The following is a 20,154-nucleotide window of genomic DNA, read 5'->3' as shown; positions in this document are numbered from 1 at the left end:
AAATATTTATTTCTATCTTGTGCCCATGCTGGGGCACACAGTCCTGTTACAACTGACATATAGTCACAGCAATAGTAATATTGCCTGAAAATTTATCATCTATAGATGAGCTTCTCAGTGAGTCATGATGTGCTTATAAGCAGTAAGGTCTTGAAAGGAGAGTGCAAAGGCCTTGCTAAGTGTTGGATGGCAAGCGTTAACACCAGGCAAGTTTTCTCAAGGTAAGAGATTGATAATTCATTGTGATTATCAGCTGCAAGTGTTTACATTACAGCTGGGTAGCTGAAAGCAGCTCCTGGCCTCTAGAGATAGAGCTGAGAATAACTTCTGCAGCAGGAGTTACAGCCTGCTTTCACTCCTCTGCTCTTCAGAAACCAGCTTGTTCTCAGACCAGGAGACGATATGAGAAAAGATAAGTCGCATTTTCAGAAATTTAAGGAACTCCTGTTATAAGAAGTCATAGTAGTGGTCTACTGATACCCTGTCCAGAGTGATTAATATGAAGCTGACTGAGACCAGCAATATAGTCTGTGCACGTTGATCCTTATCTTTTACACCAAGAAGAGACTAGTAAAGAGACAGAAGAAAACAAGACTATCAAGATAAATGCATTTAGTGAGGCATAGTTTTTTAACCATTTAGAACAGGGAAAGCTCTAGATGCTCAAAGATTCTCTAGAACCAGTCTATTTTTATATGCACCTGTAGTTATTCATTGGGGTTGCTCTTATAAACACAGCTACCTAGTAAGTGATTCTTTCTTTGATTTTAATCCACTGATTTTGGGGGATGACTGACAGCCAACAGCTCTGCTAACTGTGGCTGTTCAGTGTTACCTTAGCAATGGGCATTGGGTAGTGTCTTATCTGTCAGCAGAGCTCTATTGCATTGACCATGGCTCCAGCTTGTCAGTCTTGTTGAATACAGATGAAAGGTATTTGCTCTGCTAACACTGAGTGATCATCAGAAACAGAAATGAGATTCATTTCCCAGCTGAGGTCTGTAGCATTCTGGAAGTTAAATGACACATTAATCTGCACCTGGCAGCAATTATGGTGATGGGCTGAGAGATTCATTTACAAAGAAAATAAATACCTTCAGTAAGGAATTGCCTGCTGTCCTGATCCAATGAGATTCAGATTCTCATGACTGTTAGAAGATTTCTTATTTACCTCTTCTAAGTACTCAGAATACATGTGAGAGAGATGCTCTCTAAACTACTACATGATAGAGGCACCGTTGTCATCGTGCCACTTATCTCACCTTCACTTGCTTTTAACTTCAAAGGTGGTCATGTGTTTTGATACAGAAAGTGTCTTGCTGCCTAAATTTTTGTCTGCCTACTAAAAAGTGTTCTTCTATTAAGACTTCTGAGCTGCAAAGTGTGCAATTCATATTTATATCAAGATGTGGTTTCAGAAATTAGGTTTGGGGTTTGGATTTATAGAATCATAGAACATACTGAGTTGGAAGGAACTCATCAGGACCATCCAGCTCCTGTCCATGGCCCTGCACAGGATCATTCCCAAGAGTAACACCATGTGCCTGAGATTATTATCCAAACGCTTCTTGAACTGAGGATAGGCTTGGTGCTGTGACCACTTCCCTGAGGAGCCTGTTCCACTGTTCCACTGCTTAATCACCCTCTGGGTGAAAAACTTTTTCTTGATCTTAAACCCAACCCTCCCCTGACTCAGCTTTATGCCATTTTCTTTTCTGTCACTGGTCACAAGAGTGAAGAGATCATTACCTGCCCCTCTGCTTCCCCTCGTGAGGATGTTGAAGACCATGATGAGGTCTCAGTCTCCTCTTCCCAAACCAAGTGACCTCAGCTGCAGTCATATGGCTTCCTCTCCAGACCCTTAACTATCCTTATGGCCTTCCTTTGGATGCTCTCTAATAGCTTAATATCTTTCCTTTATTGTGGTGCCCAAAACTGCACACAATATTCAAGGTGAGGCCACACCAGCGCAGAGCAGAATGGGACAATCCCCTCCCTTGACCGGCTGGCAATGCTTTGCCTGATGCCCCCCAGGACATGGTTGGCCCTCCTGGCTGCCAGGGCACTGCTGACTCATATTCATCTTGCTGTTGGTATTTTCAGGTATTTTAAAATGCAGCTGTAGGAAAACCTTTTTTTAATATCCCGATAGATACGAGACTGATCTAAAAAGGTAAGGCCTAAATCTTTAAACAAACCAGAAGTGTGTTCCGCCAGGGAAAGGCTGCAGGAGCCTTTGAAGGCTATCTCAGGCAAGAGTTGCCAGTTTCTGAGAACTGGCATTCCTCTACTTGGAGTTGGAAGCCAAGTTAGCCTCCTTTCTCTGCTTGGTGGTGGTGGAAGATGGTCTGACTCAGGTATTGCTTCATATCTACAGCAGCACCGTGAAGAACAGAGGCAAAGGACTAAGGCATTCAGGGTCATAGGTGAATGTCAGGGTGAGTGACACAGGTTCTTCTGATAATGATAAAAAGGCTTCTGGGATAGGTATTTTCTGCAGGAGTAAGCCTTGCCATACACAATGCTGATGGTCTGGGCTAGCCTGGAGACAACAAAGAAGCCATCTCAAACCTAAGAAAAACTGCCTTAAAGGTAGGTCAGATCTGTCAAAGCTCATTCATCCAGGTTTGTGCTTCATATAGACAATGTTTCATATGCACTAACACCTCCTTATGTCTTGAGTTAGGAATCATTAAACAAATCAGTTATGTGTAGAAAAATGTACTGAAACAAGAGGCAAATGAAAAAGATACACTTGCCAAAGAATTCCAGTGCAAGCATCTGCTTTTTTTTCTTTTTTAAATATAGGAAAAAAAGCTACTAAAACTTACCATATTCTAAATATTACGACAAGCCTGTATTTTCTTGTGAAGACTCTTCCCATTTGACTGACTAAGGAAGGGGCATTGGAAGTCTTCTGTAAAGAAACAGCCAACCTCAGAAATATGGAGCTCATTTTAGAAAACTACCAGTTTCATTCATGATGATATACATATAATAAAATTGGTAGGAAGTGGCAAAACACTTAGGAAATTCAGAGCATGTTGTTTGTGTTGCCCATTTGCTGAGCTTAGTTTCCAGTTTATATTAATTAAATGACAAATGATGCCAGTCATACCAAACTTCAACCTTACATTAATCAGTGATCTTGTCTAGTTTATTGATATTTTAAAGCAATACAGTGGGAAAAAAGTTATTTATTTTAACTTTCAGTAATTTAATATAGTAATTTTACTACACAAATTTTTAAGCATTAATCTACATATTTTTTGAAATTACATATAATTGCTTCCATAAGTTATTTTATCAGTACAAAATAGTGCACAGATCATTTCTTACAGCAACATCACTTGAGATGGCATATGGAATCAAAGATGAAAAACCCCACTGTGCATGTTTCATAACATAAATTAAGCAAATTACTCAAACCAGTCATTTTTACAAAGCAAATCACCCACTAGACTGAACAGTGAATAATTTAACTGGAAATTGATACTGAACATGTATTATGGGAAGATTTATGTACAGAAGTATCACATCCCTATCAGTAGTGGAGAGTACTATAAGATAACCTCTAGAAAGTGGGGTCTTTTAGGCATCTTTCAAGAAATCTAGAAAAATAATTTATCAAATTCAGTCTTTTTATTCACTTGAATTGAAGATGTCTAAATTATCTCTCAAGAAAGTGCTAAAGAGTGTGCATTCAGATTAAAATATAGGCTGATTACAGTGAAGACCAGCAAATGCTAAATGAGCATGTAATAAACTTTTGTATTGTGTACATATATTGTTTTGTGCAAGCAACTGTTGATCCAGAAATGCCAATAAATATAGGCTACTGTAAGTAAACTCTTTCTTCTATACACTGAAATGTAAAGCTTACAAAGAAAAATACTGTTTTCTGAGTGCTGTGTTGAGCACTGTGTTGAGAGTTATTTACTGATAAAAACTGGAGTACAGAGGGATGCATCACTAAGCACTATGCAAAACTTGGGAGCTGAAGATTTTCTTAAAACATTACCTAATGCAAAGCAATCAGAAAGCAGAAGTAGCATTGGAAAGCAGTGACCATCTTTCAGTGTGAGCACATAAAAAATCTGAACTGAGGAGCTGAAGAGTGTTGTGATACTTGCCAAACTGATTGACTCTTCAGTTCATGCAAAGATGCACACTTCAATCTATTTTATGTTAGAGTCATCCCTAGCTATGTAGCAGGATGTCCTAAAATTGCAAAAAGGCTCCTCTGTACAATGCACAGAAGTAGCAATTCCATGTATGGAGTTGCACTTCAGGTACAACTATTCCATGAGTTCCATTGTCTAAATGTACTATTTTATAGTGGGTATAAACTGATAGCCTCTGAAATACTGCAGACTTAATTTTCTTAATATGTATTAAGAAAATCCTTGACAGGGTAGTTTTGGTCTCATTAATATATACAAAAACTTATTTAAGCATAGATCCATTAACAGCCTTTTTCTGCTAACAATTTCTCTAAAGAAGCTGAAAGAAAATGTTGTAATTAACCAAAATACAGTTAGTTCTACACCATGGCACTATAGATATTGGCCAGCTACATTTGTAATGGTGTATGATTTTTGGTTTTTTATTGTCTTTTTTTACAGGATGAGAATATAATGCGATCCATGCAGCTCTTTGAAAATGTGATTTAATGAAGACATTAGATCTACAACTAATGGACAAATATGAGCTATTCAGCAACATTATCTAAAAGATGGATTTCCCACTTTATCATAAATAAAGTTACTCAGCTTTACACTGAGACATGGATTATGCAAGTAAATTTTTTATTATAAACTCTTCCCAACAAAAAATTCTTTCCAAATTATTAAATTTAGCTCTTCAACAGCGGCTACTTAGTTAACAAGATTGTACTGAAAAACCAAGTTTTTACTCCAAATTCAAACAGACAGTATGCAGTTTTATTATCATTCCAAACCCTAGTTAAAACAGATACAATCACAAGGAGATTAAAAATATATTCTTAGTTTTGCTACTCATTTTTACTGGATTAAACTCCAGGTATTCAAGTGTATTTCTCAAAACTTAGCTTCTAATTTATACAGAGGCACTATCATGTATTTTCTTTTCCCATTTCTATGGTGTAGTCCTCATTTTTGAATAACACTTAGAGTTAATGCTATAATCAGTGTGCAATGCACATCTTGCTGCAATTGCCTTCCACCTTTGACTTGCTTTTCTCTTCCAAAGAAAAAAAACCCAAACCTAACAAAATTGATAACCTGAGAGGAAGAACTGTTATAGAACAAAAACCCAAACTGCTTATAGGTAGATTTATTCTGTAAAAAATATGAGTAAGCTTCTATCAATCACACTTACCTAGTAAATCTATCACGACAGGAATACCAGGCGTCCTACATATTGTATTTCTAATTCTTCTTGGATGTGTCTGCAAAGTTCTTAGCTTAAAATTAAGGATCTTCTAATTTTTCATGAAGAAAGCTTAACTGGATCCTAACACTTTTTTCATAAGTATGTGTCTTTTTGCCTTTAATAAATAAAAAGGCATGAACTTCCTTTGAAACTTCCATCCCACTTCAGTGCTGAGAATGAATATCCCTATGTAGTAACATCTACTAATAATGACTGCTAGTCAGGCTAACATCTATTTCAGCTTTTTGTAATATCTGTAACTATGAGACAGAATCAGGAAGAAATGGAAACTTCAGCTATATATCATCTATATGTGATAAATGCATTACATTTTTTTAGGATCATTTCTTCATTAAGATTGGAGCTATTTATTCTGAACCTAGAAAGATTTTTCTAAAAAAGTATGCACCTAAAATATAACAATGCCCCTCCATCCATGTAATTTTTAAGATATATTGTCCACAGAGTTTATGACAATATTTTAAAATAGGTGAAATGCTATTGAGATAGGCCAACCTTCATTGTGACATTGCTGCAGAAAATGTGAATTAATGAAGTAGAAAGAACGTTGCAAGCATTCTTTTGTAAAAATAAATCAGGTATCTATTCTGGTGTAGAGATGGGATGTTACAGGCATGTTGAAGGCTGCTCTGCTATCACCAGTGTAGGATAAGAGTAGTACAATACATGTACACCTGAAATCTGCTGTAGCGTGTTTGTGTAAACTAAATGTGCACATTTTGTAAAAAAAAAAATAAAGTAAACATGAAAAAAAAGGACCATGAGCAATTTTTTTCACTTGTTAAATACTTGTTGGCAAAATTGTTAACTGAAGAAATACAATTAAAAAAAAAAAAGCCTAAATACATTTATCTTGACTTAGCACAGTTCTTATCTCAGCAGCAATCATACCACAGTCCTGAGGTAAATTTAATTTAGTCAAGCAGTGGTAATTTTCAAAAAAAAAGCTGAAATTGCTTTCACATGACAGACTTTTTTAATACTCTACGCATCAGTATCTTCTGATGACAAAAATATCCCTCCCTTCCAACATTATGGAATTATTTTGCAGTCAAGTTCAAATACAATCATGAGCAAATGCTGCAACCTACAAGGCTTGACAGAGAGGTAAGCTGGCATCTAAAATGCTTTTGTTGTTTTTAACTCCTATTTTTTTATAGCTTCCATGTTCAGAAGTTTATTAACTTGTCTAGTCTGGAATTCACAAGCTAGTCCCAAGCATATCTGTGACATTCCTGAACTCAGTGCAAAGGGAGCACAGTGTAAATACTCTGAAGTTGCCTCCTACATCCAGCTCCCATTCAGCAGGCCCAAAGCTAACTGGAACGAATTAGCTGAGCAAACCCTAGGCTGTGGATCTGGGGAGCAACCTGATACCTTTGCACTGTATTCTCCAAGCCTTCCCAGCATTTCAAAACAATGTGCTGAGAATGCACTGAGCAAGTTCAGCTTTGCACCATATGCTCCTTGTTTGGTGTGTTCAGCTTCACACCTTGAAAAGCTGACTCTGAAGAAGTCTATGAGTGCTCACAGTTCTATGTCTAAATGCGTCCATCTGTGCCTGTCACAAAATAAGTCATATGTTTCAAAAGCAGGTATAAATATGTCATTTAACACCAAGTTACTTACTATTTAAGTAATTACTGCCAAATTTGTTTGCATCACCCAAATATACAAAACATGTTAAGCACTGCAGATATATTAAATGAAATTGTAGTTTACGACAAAATAAGAATCAATATTTACTCTGCTTTTGAAATAACAGCAGGTTAATCAATGTCATCATAAGCACAATGCATATGCAAATATAGAGAAGTCTTCTGTAATTACATATTCTCAAACTGATAAGACTCCCACTCTCCATCATAGTGAAGAATTGTGATTATTTTAAGAGAATATATCATACCCCAAATAAGTGTCAGTGATGTTCACAGGCAGCTTCTTTCCAAACTTCACCTTACAGTACAAATCACTATAGATTTCTTGTTCAAGGGGAGATAGAACAATAGGTTGGAATTTTCGATTTGATGATAGCCACAGTTGGCTGTTGAAGAAAACAAAACAAAGTTAAACAAAATAAGGAGCACTAGCACTATGTATGACAGTATTCATACAGTCTCTATAAAATGCATAATTCACAATGTTTACTTAGTGATCTTTGCTATTATGAAACAGTAGAAAACTAAAAAGTTACTATTTGATGAGAAATTTACTGTCAAAAGGGCTGAAAATAATAAACAGAAAATGGATGATTGTGATAACTAATGCTGGAGAGTAAAATTTCAAGAGAAGGGACATGTAAACCCATACATAAAACTGGACATAAATATAGACATGAAACAATAAGGATTTTTAAACAGAAGAGTAATATTCTAGAAGAGACTTCTAATAAAAGTAAGAATCGTACACTTTATAAGTAATTTAGAATAGAAATTTGATAAATTAATTAATTGGATTATATAATATTGCTCATAATCACAATTTAGGAGTATTTTTAAAAGACACACAGAAAGACCTACTCATAAAAGAACCAGACAACAAGAAATCAGGGGATTGACAGAAGAGTTAGAGTTTAATGACTCACTGGATTAGTTACATCATCTAGACCTAAATTTTCAGAATGCAGAGATGAGAAATCATTTTTCTTTTCTTGTCGCACTTCATATAAAAAAAAACCTCTCATCCTCCTTCATTTGTTGTAATGTTTTTCAAGTCTGTAACTGAACACTGCTACTGCCCTTAAATGAATATGAGCACACACACAAAAAAATGAAGTGATGTCTACTGATTATTTGGGCACCTACTGATTAAGGTGCATAAGCTCAGAACTGGTGGACCTGTATTTATGGTCCCTACTCTTCAGGTTATTCCTATTCTTTATGAATCACCATTGAATATATCACACAGAAGCGTTCATAGGGTCAAAAAAGCAAATATTTTCTCTTTTAGATGAATATCCAACCCAACACTCCTCACTTTTTCTTCTTTCCTCATTTCTGTACAATGTACAGCACAACATAAAATGGCAACGGAATGTTCATCAGAAGAAACCTCTGCCACCTATTCCTTAAAGTGTATTTTTTGATTTATAGCAATTATAGATCTAAGCTCTCAGTTAACCAAGGTGAGTTGGAATGTGCGTGTCAGAACTCCTCAGTAAATAACCCAAACAATAAGCTCTTAGGGGGAATGGGCAGGCATCATCAATAACAGCAAAAAGTAACTTCTAGCAAGAGTAAATCCTGTTGAGAAACATATTTAGTCTCAGAAAATGGAATACAAAGCATGCATCCCAGGTCTACTGAAGCAAGAACATGGCAAGAAAGACAGAGATAAAAGTTGTTTTGGCAAAATTGCATTCAAATGTCCAGATTACAGAATAATTATCTGATCAACTCACCTTTCCACCATATTGCTCCAATTTTTGTAAAGTAACTGTAACTCTTTCTCTGAATTTCTTGTCCATTAATCTCCTTGATAGCTATTGGAAAAGAAAAATAAAAAGGTTTGTTGCACAATATAGTACAATATATAGGAAAAAGGGTATAGTAAGTCTATTTTGTTACTTTATTTCATTTTTGGAAAATTAAGGATGAAAAGAATGTTAAAGTATGGAACTCAGTCAAGGCAGAGGAATATAAGGTTAACTTAAAAAACCTGAATCTATTAGCCAACAAAAATATTTATTTTATTTTTTTCTTTTAGCAAACAAATTCGAAAGAAGTACCAATCTTAAAAAAAAGTCATTCTTAAAGGGCTGTCTACATAAAAAGTTAACACATTTTTCACATGCATTGAGAGATTTATTACAGTGGAAATACTTTAAAAAAACTGTTGCAATTTCTCTCTTCTGCACTGGATGTCAAAAAAGGTCCTTTTATTTTGCTGTAAAAGTGCACTTTGCAAGCAGGCTAAATGAAACCATGAAAAGCCCATCTGACAGAGGAAGGATGTCCTCAGAAGGACTCAGCATAACAATACTTCTCATAATTCTACTCTAAGCTTATTTAATGAAAACTTCTTTGAGCGGAATTCTCATCTGAAAGAAGTGGGAATATTTGCTTAAGTTAATTTATTGAAACTGTCACAGTTTTGTTAAAATGTTCACACACAAAATGGAAAACTCATTTGGTAATAAACTTTCCTCCAAAACATAGCATCTATTTCTCCTCAGGCCTATACTTCCATTATTCTCCAGTTAATGTTAACAACAGTTTTTGGACATTGCTAGAACTTTATAAGTCACCATATTATTAAAGAATGAAGGACTCACTCAGAGGAATATATGAAATAGTGCTTTTCATGGAACTGCTGAGTCCTCCGCTGTATCTGTGCAGATATTACAGGAAACATCTCAACAAAAGTACCATGACAATACAAAGGATTTTTTACTACAGCATTAAAAACTTACATTTGTGAGTAGGTGTTTAAGATGATCATTAAGAGATGGGCCAACAACAGCACTCAGTTGAACTAAAGCATCCAATCCCCTTCCAAATACTTCATCATCTGCATGGGCCTTCAGAGGGGGAAGAAAGAAAACCCTATCAGTAATATTCACACAAACACAAAAGTTTTTCTAAACTGCAATCTCTGCATTATGATTGCATGTAGTATTTTTAAACACTAGAATTACTGTGCAATTGCCAATTGCTATAATGTTTAGAAATACAAGTACAACAGGACTGAATATTAGTCTCCAGAGGCCACATTTAAAAACAGAAGTATATTTTTAAAGTAGAACCAAAAGTATCAACAAAATGTCAGCAAAACTCTTGCATTTCTTCTGAGACAAGGAAACTACAATTTAGTATTGATAAAATAAAAAAATTTGGCATGCAAAACAGCTTACTACACCAACAATTTCAGTATTGCATAGCATATTAGAAATAACCATTCAAATGCAGATATGCTGAAATGGGGAGACACCATTTTACTTACAAATGTAATTATTCAATGTAATTTCTACGTAATTCATAAGAATAACTTCCTTTGTTGGAGAAACAGTGGAGCCAATGACTTTCTGCCTCAATTCATTTAGTTCTCTCTACACCTTTGTAACCTGCCAGCAATTATCTAGCTCTTATCTACTTCTAGGGTTCCTTGTCATCTTTATTTCTCCCACGGGAAGGTTCTTCCATCCCTAAGTTCTCTAATGGTTTAACTATTCACTTTTCCTCTAGTGGAGAAACAGACTCATAAGAATTTATTTTGTTCTTGTACTAAATTTTAAGTTTATTTAAACAATTATTTTTTCACTCCAGCATTTGAGACCTGAATGTTTTCTTTTTAACTAGAAGTGATAGATTGCTTGTGCAGTAGAAGGTTTAAGAAGACTTTATACCAAAGCAGTGCAACAATAAAAATTATCAGATGAGTAACAGTAATTGAGGAATAGGTAAGAATAATATTTCTAATTTTGTCTTCAAACTAAATCAAATATACTGATAACACAGAATTCTGAACTTCTGTTACACCTCTGATTTGAGATCACAAAGAATTTTCAAGCTTTCAGCAATCTCTATAAAATCAAAACTGAAACACAGCTAGATTAAAGAACAGCTACTTGCTGAACCAGAAAAGGGCTCTGAAAAATATGAAAAAGAGCCAAAAAAGATAACCAAAGTGAGCCAATATCTCACTTTGTTTTCTGAAGGAATAGAAAAGTTAAAAACATTTTAAAAATTAAGAATATGACCACAAATATTTTAACTGTATTCTTCCCTTTTCCTCATTGACATATTCTATTTTACCTTTGCAGCATGTTTTGAATTGTTAGATGTAACAGATGATTATTTATTCCATCTCTATTTTACTTCACCTCATTTCTATTTTTTGCATGTGGATGTATAAAAACACCACAAATACATATATTTATTTCTGCTTATATACAGACCTTTAATAGAACATTTCCACAAAATTTGCCCATAGCTACTGTCATACAGCTATAACGAGTTGCCCATTTGAATTTACAGTTAAATACATATTTAGCTAATAAACCAAGGCAGGGTTTACAAGAGAAAGAGAAACCATTCCCAACCCCCAAACCAAAACCCATGCAGTAGATTTATCACATTAATATTTTCCATGTAGTTCTTACTAGTAAAAAAAAAAATCAAACCCATTAAAATCTCTTCATGAAGAGTAAGACATACCAGTGTAGCCTTTAAGACTGGAACTAGACGAGGCAACAAGGGAATTGCTTTTTCAGCAGCACCTTCAACCTGAAGTAATTCTCTAAAGCCCTCCTTTGAAACAAATGTATAGGGATGTTTTGTCTCTCTTAGTCCCTGTTGCAAATGTAAAATGTGTTTCTTAATAGTGTGCCTTCTTTTAAACAAAAACACATTTAAAAAGTTCCACATAGCAGCAAGATAATGTTTAGATTTTGTCAGATCAGTTCAAAACATAAAGTACACTAACTCCACCATGTGGAGCCACTCAGTACAACTCTCCTCACAGAATATTCTAATTCATTTTTCTTTTGGAGCACTGAATATTAAAACTCACATTATGAATACTGCCTATTGAATCAATATGTGTACTACCTTTAATCTAACTACCCAAGGTATTTTTTCAACAAGACCAGGAACAAAAGCAGGCTATGTTTTTGTACCCTAAAGGAAAAAAAAAAATAGAAGATGAACTATGGAAGGAAAGATGCCCCCCACCACACATTCCTCTCTGTAACATCAAAAACTTGTTGATGGTACAAAGATGCCCTTCTAGTGTAGAAGGCCTGACTGGCAGAATTCAAAGATTTAAAGGGCAATGGCTGAAGCCTTTCTTCTTTCCACAATAGGAGCTTTATGTTACTTTAGGAATTGACAGTTTTGTTTAATCTTTTAAAAATAAAAAAAAAAAAAAAGAGAATAAGCCACCTCTGGATATGCACTTTATTCTATCTACAGCATTGGATTCATCATTTATTTAGACACCTGAAACATACTTGGTGATAAATGTCACAGATGGTTCTGAGAAAATAGAAGCCTCAACATAATGCATAGTACTGCTCTTCAGTTTATTTACAGGATGCTATTTTCATTGTATTAGTTCAATCTATTGAGAAGAACACACTTACTTCAACAGGTAGGCTTAATATAAAAAAATAATCAAAGCAATTTAGTTTACAAAAGAACCTGCAAAACTACAAATGGATTGAAGATTTCATTCAGCAGTTGGAAATCTGAGATGCAGTCTTGCATTTGGCCAGTATGCTGAAGATTAAACAGCTCTACCTAGCTCTCTCAGAATGCTCTAACTAAAGAACTACAAATAGCAATGCTCTTGACCATTTTCATTCATACAAGATCTTCGCAAATTTTTTTTTTGTATTTCCCTAGTGTGTGAACCTAAATCAGCTAGCTTAGATTGTTAATAAATGACATTTGCAATTAGGAAATGGTTGTATGCTTAATGTTGCAAGAAATTGAGTATACCTCTGCCAGTGTTACAAGGAGAGGATCAAAGGGAACAGTTTCAGGAAGGCATTCCCATTGCAGTTTATGCTTTACTGATCCATGCACTAACCTATATAAAGAACAAAGTTTTAACAAATCATCATATAAGAATACATAATTTATTACTACCACTACTCGCTTTAAATGTATCAGCAATTAGTTTGTGGTGTTACTCTGTTATATACACAATCTCATGTTCTCCTTAGCAAAATCACAGAATCCCAGAATCCATTAGGTTGGAAAAGACCTCTGAGATCATCAAGTCCAACCTAGTCTATGTATAATGGTATTTAACAGTGAAATTATAATAATTTCCCAAAATACAGTAGTTTCCAAAATTGTGCTCCTAATCACACAGAAATCAGAAAATAAAGGTTATAAAAATTATAGATGCCTCTCATGCCAACACTGAAGACGCTCCTTTTGCAAAGTTACTTATTTTGATAAGTAGCAAGAAACATTTTCCTCAAATGGTAAGGGAAATCAGTTGGAACTGAAAGAAAATCATATTGGAATTTATTATTTACTCCTAAGATACAGATAAAGGCTATGTATTAATGATTATTTTATACAAGTAAACACATGTACATTGTATTAATGATTACTTAAATTTTTTTAAATTCTGCATCCTAGTAAGAAAACACTAAAATGTTTATTGGCTATCCAAAAGTAATTTAAAACACCATAAACTATTACTTACAAGTATTTTTGTTAATATCTGATATTGCTGACAACTACAGAATTGGAATATTCAATAAAATGTTGTCATACTAAGTACTTCAGATGAAAAAGGCTGCAAGAGGTCTACTCACTAAAATGGCACTAATTTTACTATCTTTGCTAGTAGGGAGAAGTAAACAAGATTACCTGGAGAAATCGAGTCTGCAAAAACTTAACTATTCTTTAAAAATGTGGTTTTAGTATTAATACAGCATAAAAAAAAAACAAATGAAGATAATTTCAGAGGCATGGAAATTTGCTTTTTGCTTTGAAAAGAGCTGAGCATTAGAAATCTTTCCAGAAATGAATGGAATCAAGCAACCTAACTAAAATATCAAACATGAAGAGATGTATTTCATAATATATTTAGTAAAAATTTAAACAAACCCTACACACCTGCACGGAATGCCTCCTTTAGCATATGTAGCAGCAAATGCAGATGTTGGTTGAGAATAAGCACCAAACTGCAAGGACAGAGAGAAGGAGCATTATTTAATTATAACAGTAAAGTTTTATAACTATTATAAATATGTTAAAATGCAGTTTACCAAAAAAAGAACTTAGTCATATGATTCTAAAACAAATAAATAAAAAAAGAACTGCAGGTATGGGGTGGAAAACATATATTTGATACACTTATCAGAAAACTGCTCTTCAGAATTGTCTGGCTAGGGAGTTTTTAAAATGAATAAATAATGTAGAATCAGCGTTCTCCCAATGGAATTACCTTATTTTTCTATTTTCTCTTGCAAATGTTAATACTGAAGCCTTACAGGTTCTTTACTTAACAGATTAAGGAGCTCTCACTTTCCTTATGCTCTTGTATTTATATTGGTAACATGCAGAAGGCAGTTTTATGCAGTTCCATCTTGATCTGAGTATAGACAAAAGTACAAGGTGGCAAGATGTGGGAGAAATACCAAAAATTGGGCAAGATGGTATGAAGGCACTGGAAATGCACAGGGAGGTTCATACTGGGTGAGAATCTAGAAAGAACTCACTGGAGAAGGAAACTAGGAGCTTCATAGGCAGAAAAGCTGCACAAATTTGGTTTTTATCATATACATGGTTCCTATCCATATGAACTATTGTGTTATTTATTAGTATGATCATTCAATGATGCTTCCCATTTTAAACATCTTATCACAAAGCATTTAAAAGCAAATACCATGAAATCTTAATTTTTCTCTTTTGAGTGTTTGAACCTACATTAAAATCATTAAAATTGTTTGCATGATTTGATGACTTCATGGCTTAAGTCATTGTGCTACTTGCAAAAAGATTTAAAGTAAAAAAGATGCCCACATTAAAGTATTCTGCCTCTGTTTATTGCAAACTACTACCTCACCAAACTACTCCTGCATTTAATTCACTTTCCAAAAAGCCTGTGACATTACTAATTGTCAAATTATGTGGACCAGTGGTGAGCTATAATTCATGTATTCAATGCTAGTTCTTCAGGTACGTGACTTCCATGAAATAAGTGACTCCATTCATTATTCTGCTCCCAAGACCCCATATTTTTCCTAAGTATTACATATTCACAGTAATTGTGAGTTTCATATAATGCTCACCAGCAATTAATTTGCTAGATTTCATGAAGTCTTGATGATCTTCAAGATGCTGCCTGATTCTTAGTTTCATTGCATAACTGCAATAAGTTCCTCTAAAGCAGCAGGTATCAAAGTTTAGAAGTATATTAAAAAAAAAAAACAACAAACCAACTCTCTTTATCTCTTAGCTCTAAATCTCTTTTTAGGGCAATAGTACATAGAAGATAACAGTTACCATGCAAGCCACAATTGTACCAAAACACATTTATTAAAAATGTAATAAACAATGTTATGCCTCAGGCATTTGGCTTAGAAGGTAGGGAATGTATGATTAATAACAAAAGTTTAATTTAAATTTAAAAAATAGGACCAGAGGAAGCATGTTCTGCATGTCATTTCATAAAGTAAAGAAATTTTTTCCAACCAGAGATGGATTTTAAACAAACAAACAAACCCCCCATCACCTATACATACCGGATCGATAGTTTTAGGATTCAGCTTGTCACTAGGCTTTGGCTGTGGTTTAATTGCAGGTTCTGGAGAACATGGTAAAGGAGAGGATGTCTTGCTTTTCTGTGGTGCAGTCTTTGTTTTTATTTGGATGTGTGATGACATTCTTAGAACATTGCTTCCTAAAATAAAAAAAATATTAAAAACATAAAATAATTTTCATTCCTATATGACAGACTATCAAGGGTTAGAATCCTGAGGCCATAAAACTGACATGAACAAACAATCAAGAAAATCTGAATAAGTGCACCAGGAAACAAAGGCTTATTCTTATACATCCTATGCAGTGCATGGGATAACTTTAACAGTCTTGTCACTTGGTCTTTCAAATGCACACATTTCCTAACCTGCTCCCCTTTTCTTGTGTTCTTTGAGACCTGCAGCTACAGTGAATTAGCTACAGTCTGCCTTTAGGTAGCCTACAGGAATGCAAGCAGCATTACGGGGCTCAGCAGAAGAGCCCAGAGTGAAATAGTCTGGTTGGGTACAGTTACATCAGAAGAAAGCAACAATCTGAGGAATAGCCAGGATGAAGAAAAGAAGAGAAGTGCAAGTACATTCAGGACACAAAAAACCCAATGCAGAATCAGTAAGAGATGAGAACAGAAATGTAAGGCAGCAAAGAAAGAACACAGAAAATTAATTCCAATTCCACGTAAGAAGAACGACTTTTATTTTTTTAAAAGAGTGCAAAAATAACCTTCTGTTTACATCCTTAAATACTGATTTAGATACACTTCTCTTCTAAATGTCAATGCACCAGCTACATGTGTCACTATATATGTATGCAATTGGGTTAAAGTGTCCCTAATAAAATTAATAGTCCTCTGCCTATTTAACATACCAAGTCTGACACTATGATGAACAAGATAAATTATTCCTGGAAAATTACAAGTTTTCAAATATTAATAAAACTAAAAGAGTGAAAATGTTGGTTTTGAATATTATTAATTTTCAGTAATTTATGCTATGGTGCATTCTGGATTGTAAAAAACAATTTAGTAAATAAGAAATTACATTCCTTTGTGAACAAGAAATTACAATATATAGAAATGAAAACTATAGGAGGCAAATTAAATAATACACAGAAACAAACATTGCCTCAAGGATGAGCAGAATGCTTGCCATCCAGCTATCACCTTTAGCAAGTTGATGACACCTGTTTTTGTCAAAAATGTGATTAAATTCCAAATACTGAGATCAGGATGAACTAGAGAGGCAGATTTTTTTTGCCATGCTACTCACACACCCACAGCTCTATAAGCCACCTGCCCTAATCTCTGCCAGACTCTTGCACATACAGTCCTTGTTTAGCTTGGTTATTCTAATTCTTCCCTCCAAACAGGACTTCCAGTCACATACTTTGTCACAGAATCATAGAATATGCTGAGCTGGAAAGGACCCACAAGGATCACTGAATACAACCCTTAGCCCAGGACCATCCACATCACACCATGTGCCTGAGACTATCATCTAAATGCTTCTTGAACTCTGTCAGCCTTGGTGCTGTGACCACTTCCCTGGGGAGCCTCTTCCAGTGTCCAACCACCCTCTGGGTGAAGAAAGTTTTCTAATATCCAACCTAAATCTCCCCTGACACAATTTCAGGACATTCCCTCAAGTCCTGTCACTGGTCACCAGAGAGAAGAGATCAGTGCCTGCCCCTCCTCTTCCCCTCACAAGGAAGTTGTAACTGCAATGAGGTCTCCCCTCAGTCTCCTCCAGGCTGAACAGACCAAGTGCCCTCAGCCACTACTCATACAGCTTCCCCTCAAGGCCCTTCACCCCCTTTGTTGCCCTTCTTTGGGTGCTCTCTAATAGCTTAATATCTTTCCTTTATTGTGGCACCCAAAACTGCACACAATATTCAAGGTGAGTCCACACCAGTGCTGAGCAGAGCGGGACAATCCCTTCCCTTGACCAACTGGTGATGCTTTGCCTGATGCCCCCCAGGACAGGGTTGGCCCTCCTGGCTGCCAGGGCACTGCTGACTCATATTCAACCTGCTGTCGACCAGGACCTTTTCCACAGCTTTCCAGCATCTCATTCCCCAGTCATCATCTAAATTATGAAATCTTTAGGATTGTTTCTGTTTCTGGTAAAAAATTCTAAGGTCCCAGCACTTGTGTAGATATGCTATGTCTTTATGACTTGTGTAAAGAATTAAATCTAGCACCTAAGTTTTAGTGAATGTCAAGAAACAACATATAATAATGATTACCAAATTAGCTAAAATACAAAGCAAAACTAAAACTGAAAGTTTAAATCAATACTTCTTGATGGATGATTTAATCAGAAATAGTGATTCAAATCAGTTCACCCACTGTACATCCTATCTTCTCTATCTTACTATTTCCAGAACGCAGCCTGTCTCCAGTGACAGTCTTTTTAAAAGAACAAGCATACCACAAATAGACAATTAAGTCTCTTCAGAACACACAAAAACTTACATGACACTTACATGAACTATTCGGTAAAATGCAAGTCATTAAAACCAGAAATAATTTGAAGCCCTAAAAGACAAACAATAACACAGAAAGAAAATCTACTGATTTTATGCCAGCTTATTATCATTAAACTCTAATCACATTAGTTACAAGGCATATTTTTAACTATCAGAAAAATAAGAATCAAAATATTTTTTTTTTACTATAAAAACACCAGATAAGTTCTTGACAGTAGCATCATATATCACAAAATAGTGCTATCAGTGTCAACCTTTGAAATATACAATTGCTCATAATATGAACAGTCAGCTTGCTAATAACAACGTAAATATTTTTCTCAGAAAAGTATTAAAAAGTAATTCAGATGTATTTAATTTATTCTGTTTCCCAGGAAGTAGTCAAGATACATGTCAAGGACTTTACTGAGTTTTTAACTAACAACTGAATCTAGAAAAGTCAGTGGTTGTACCATGACAAAAAGTAAACGATAAAAAGTGTGACAATAGCAGGAACAGTGTCAGCCCTTTGGGACAGAAATGAAGATAGTAGTAAGGACAGTGATAATGGCTTTGTAAAAACGCAATGAGGCAATATACTGGCAGAGGTGGAAGTGGCACTGAGCAGGAAAAGTAGTCTTCATAAGGAGGTCTCAACCTTCAGAGATGAAAGCCCTTGTGTAGTCATGAGCTCGGAAAGTCACTCACACGTGTTTGCAGAGAGATCAGACGGCTGAAGTACAGTCGTGAATCAAACAAGCGACGTACGAGGTTTGATACAGAAGTGACCCATCTACTGGTAGATGACAGACTTCAAGCAAAGGACAGACACTTTAAACGGAAATACGAAAACACCTCTAAAAGACTACTTCCAAAGGAGGAAAAGTGCAGTAGGATTTGAAAGGCGACGTTGCTTCCTTACCCTGGTGAGCGCCAACTCTCCTGAGCGCAGCTGGGGCAGCGGCAGAAGGAGACGCGGGGCTTCGAGCGCCGTCACTGCCGAGAGGCTCCAGCGGAGACGCTCCGGCGAGTTCCCACAGAGCCGCCGGCCCGGCCCCCGCGGGACATCCGCAGACCCAGTGCGAGAACGAGGGGGACACCCTGCTCCCCTCGGCCCCTCTCCCGTTCCCACAACTCCCGCTGATCCCGGGGAGCGTCGGGCCGGGGCAGCGCTGTCCCCGCTCCGCCGGCCCCGCGGGACGGGCGGCTCAGCTCCCGGGGACGCTTCCTGCCGGTTGCCAGGGAAACTACGGGCCGCCGGGAGCCCAAACCTCCTCAGAGCTGCTGAAGAGCGAAAGTCAGATGGAAAGGACGATGGGTTTTAATACTTTACCAGGGAAAAGAGAATTTGAGAATGACTTTTTTTTTTTAATGTGAGAAAAGTTTGGCTTTCAGGGACAGCACCACGTTCCCATTTGTGATTGTCCTTGTTCCAAACACAATGAAAGTTAATTTTTAGTTTCTTTCTCAGATAACCCACTCATACAGTACTGAAATTTCCATCGGAAATACTGTATTTATTCGTACACTGTCACATCTGAATGGGCTTTAGGGTAAATGAGCTCTTGGATAAAAGGGTACTTTTTAACTTGACCACAAGGGTACTTTCTTGCTTTCTTTAAGAGATATGTCTGTTCTTTCATGCACTCAACCATCAATCTCCAAGCAAAATGTTTTCTTGATTTGCTTGAATTTTGTGAGATACAATCTTTCTACCATTGCATTCTTTCTCATTTCTGTCATTTTTACTGAAGAACTGATTGGTACTTTAGAAGTGGATAAGAGAGGCTATTCTCTTGATTTTCCACTAAAATAAAATAAAGTAAAATAAAATAAACCAACCCCCCCCCCCCCAACAAACAAACAAGCAAACAAAACCAACAGGAAAATGCAGAGACACTGTTGAAAAATAGTTATAGACTATTTGAAAAATGCTATAGGCATTAGATTTTGGCCAATGCAGGAATTTAATAATTAGTTATAGCTAACATGAATAGTTTGTATCTCCCAATAATGGGAAGCCATAAGTGAG

At 35.9% G+C, this 20,154-nt stretch overlaps 2 protein-coding genes across 15 annotated transcripts in view; one reads left to right on the top strand and one right to left on the bottom strand.

Moving 5' to 3' along the window:
• KCNIP4 (potassium voltage-gated channel interacting protein 4) overlaps positions 1-4,791 on the top strand; it is a 415,466-nt gene extending 410,675 nt beyond the window's left edge. For 8 of the 9 annotated variants that reach the window (XM_018067828.1, XM_018067808.1, XM_018067822.1 and 5 more), the window contains one exon: positions 4,626-4,789. In XM_018067828.1, the coding sequence (XP_017923317.1) occupies positions 4,626-4,673 (48 nt within the window). In that variant the 3' untranslated portion in view covers positions 4,674-4,789. Of the gene's footprint in view, positions 1-4,625 lie in introns of all 9 variants that reach the window. The other variant, XM_018067802.2, reaches the window with a different exon arrangement.
• The window catches only part of PACRGL (parkin coregulated like), a 138,873-nt gene extending 119,546 nt beyond the window's left edge, over positions 1-19,327 (bottom strand). For 2 of the 6 annotated variants that reach the window (XR_001920067.2, XR_001920065.2), the window contains exons 1-8: positions 19,045-19,145; positions 15,644-15,801; positions 14,013-14,080; positions 12,876-12,966; positions 11,592-11,726; positions 9,848-9,955; positions 8,837-8,917; positions 7,343-7,480 (exon numbers count right to left, since the gene is read on the bottom strand). Coding sequence is in view for 1 of the 6 variants with exons in the window: in XM_018067866.2 (XP_017923355.1) it covers positions 7,424-7,480; positions 8,837-8,917; positions 9,848-9,955; positions 11,592-11,726; positions 12,876-12,966; positions 14,013-14,080; positions 15,644-15,784 (681 nt within the window). In the remaining 5 variants the exon portion in view is untranslated. Of the gene's footprint in view, positions 1-2,831; positions 2,918-4,719; positions 7,481-8,836; positions 8,918-9,847; positions 9,956-11,591; positions 11,727-12,875; positions 12,967-14,012; positions 14,081-15,643; positions 15,802-19,044 lie in introns of those variants that run through there. The other 4 variants (XR_001920064.2, XR_001920066.2, XR_001920063.2 and 1 more) reach the window with 4 other exon arrangements.
• Between the last annotated feature and the right edge of the window lie 827 nt (positions 19,328-20,154).

Source organism: Manacus vitellinus, unplaced genomic scaffold (assembly GCF_001715985.3).
Source record: "Manacus vitellinus isolate BGI_N305 unplaced genomic scaffold, ASM171598v3 scaffold_0_pilon, whole genome shotgun sequence".
NCBI lineage: Eukaryota > Metazoa > Chordata > Aves > Passeriformes > Pipridae > Manacus > Manacus vitellinus.
The sequence above is the reverse complement of the archived record's forward strand: the minus strand, read 5'-3'. Positions and strand labels throughout refer to the sequence as shown.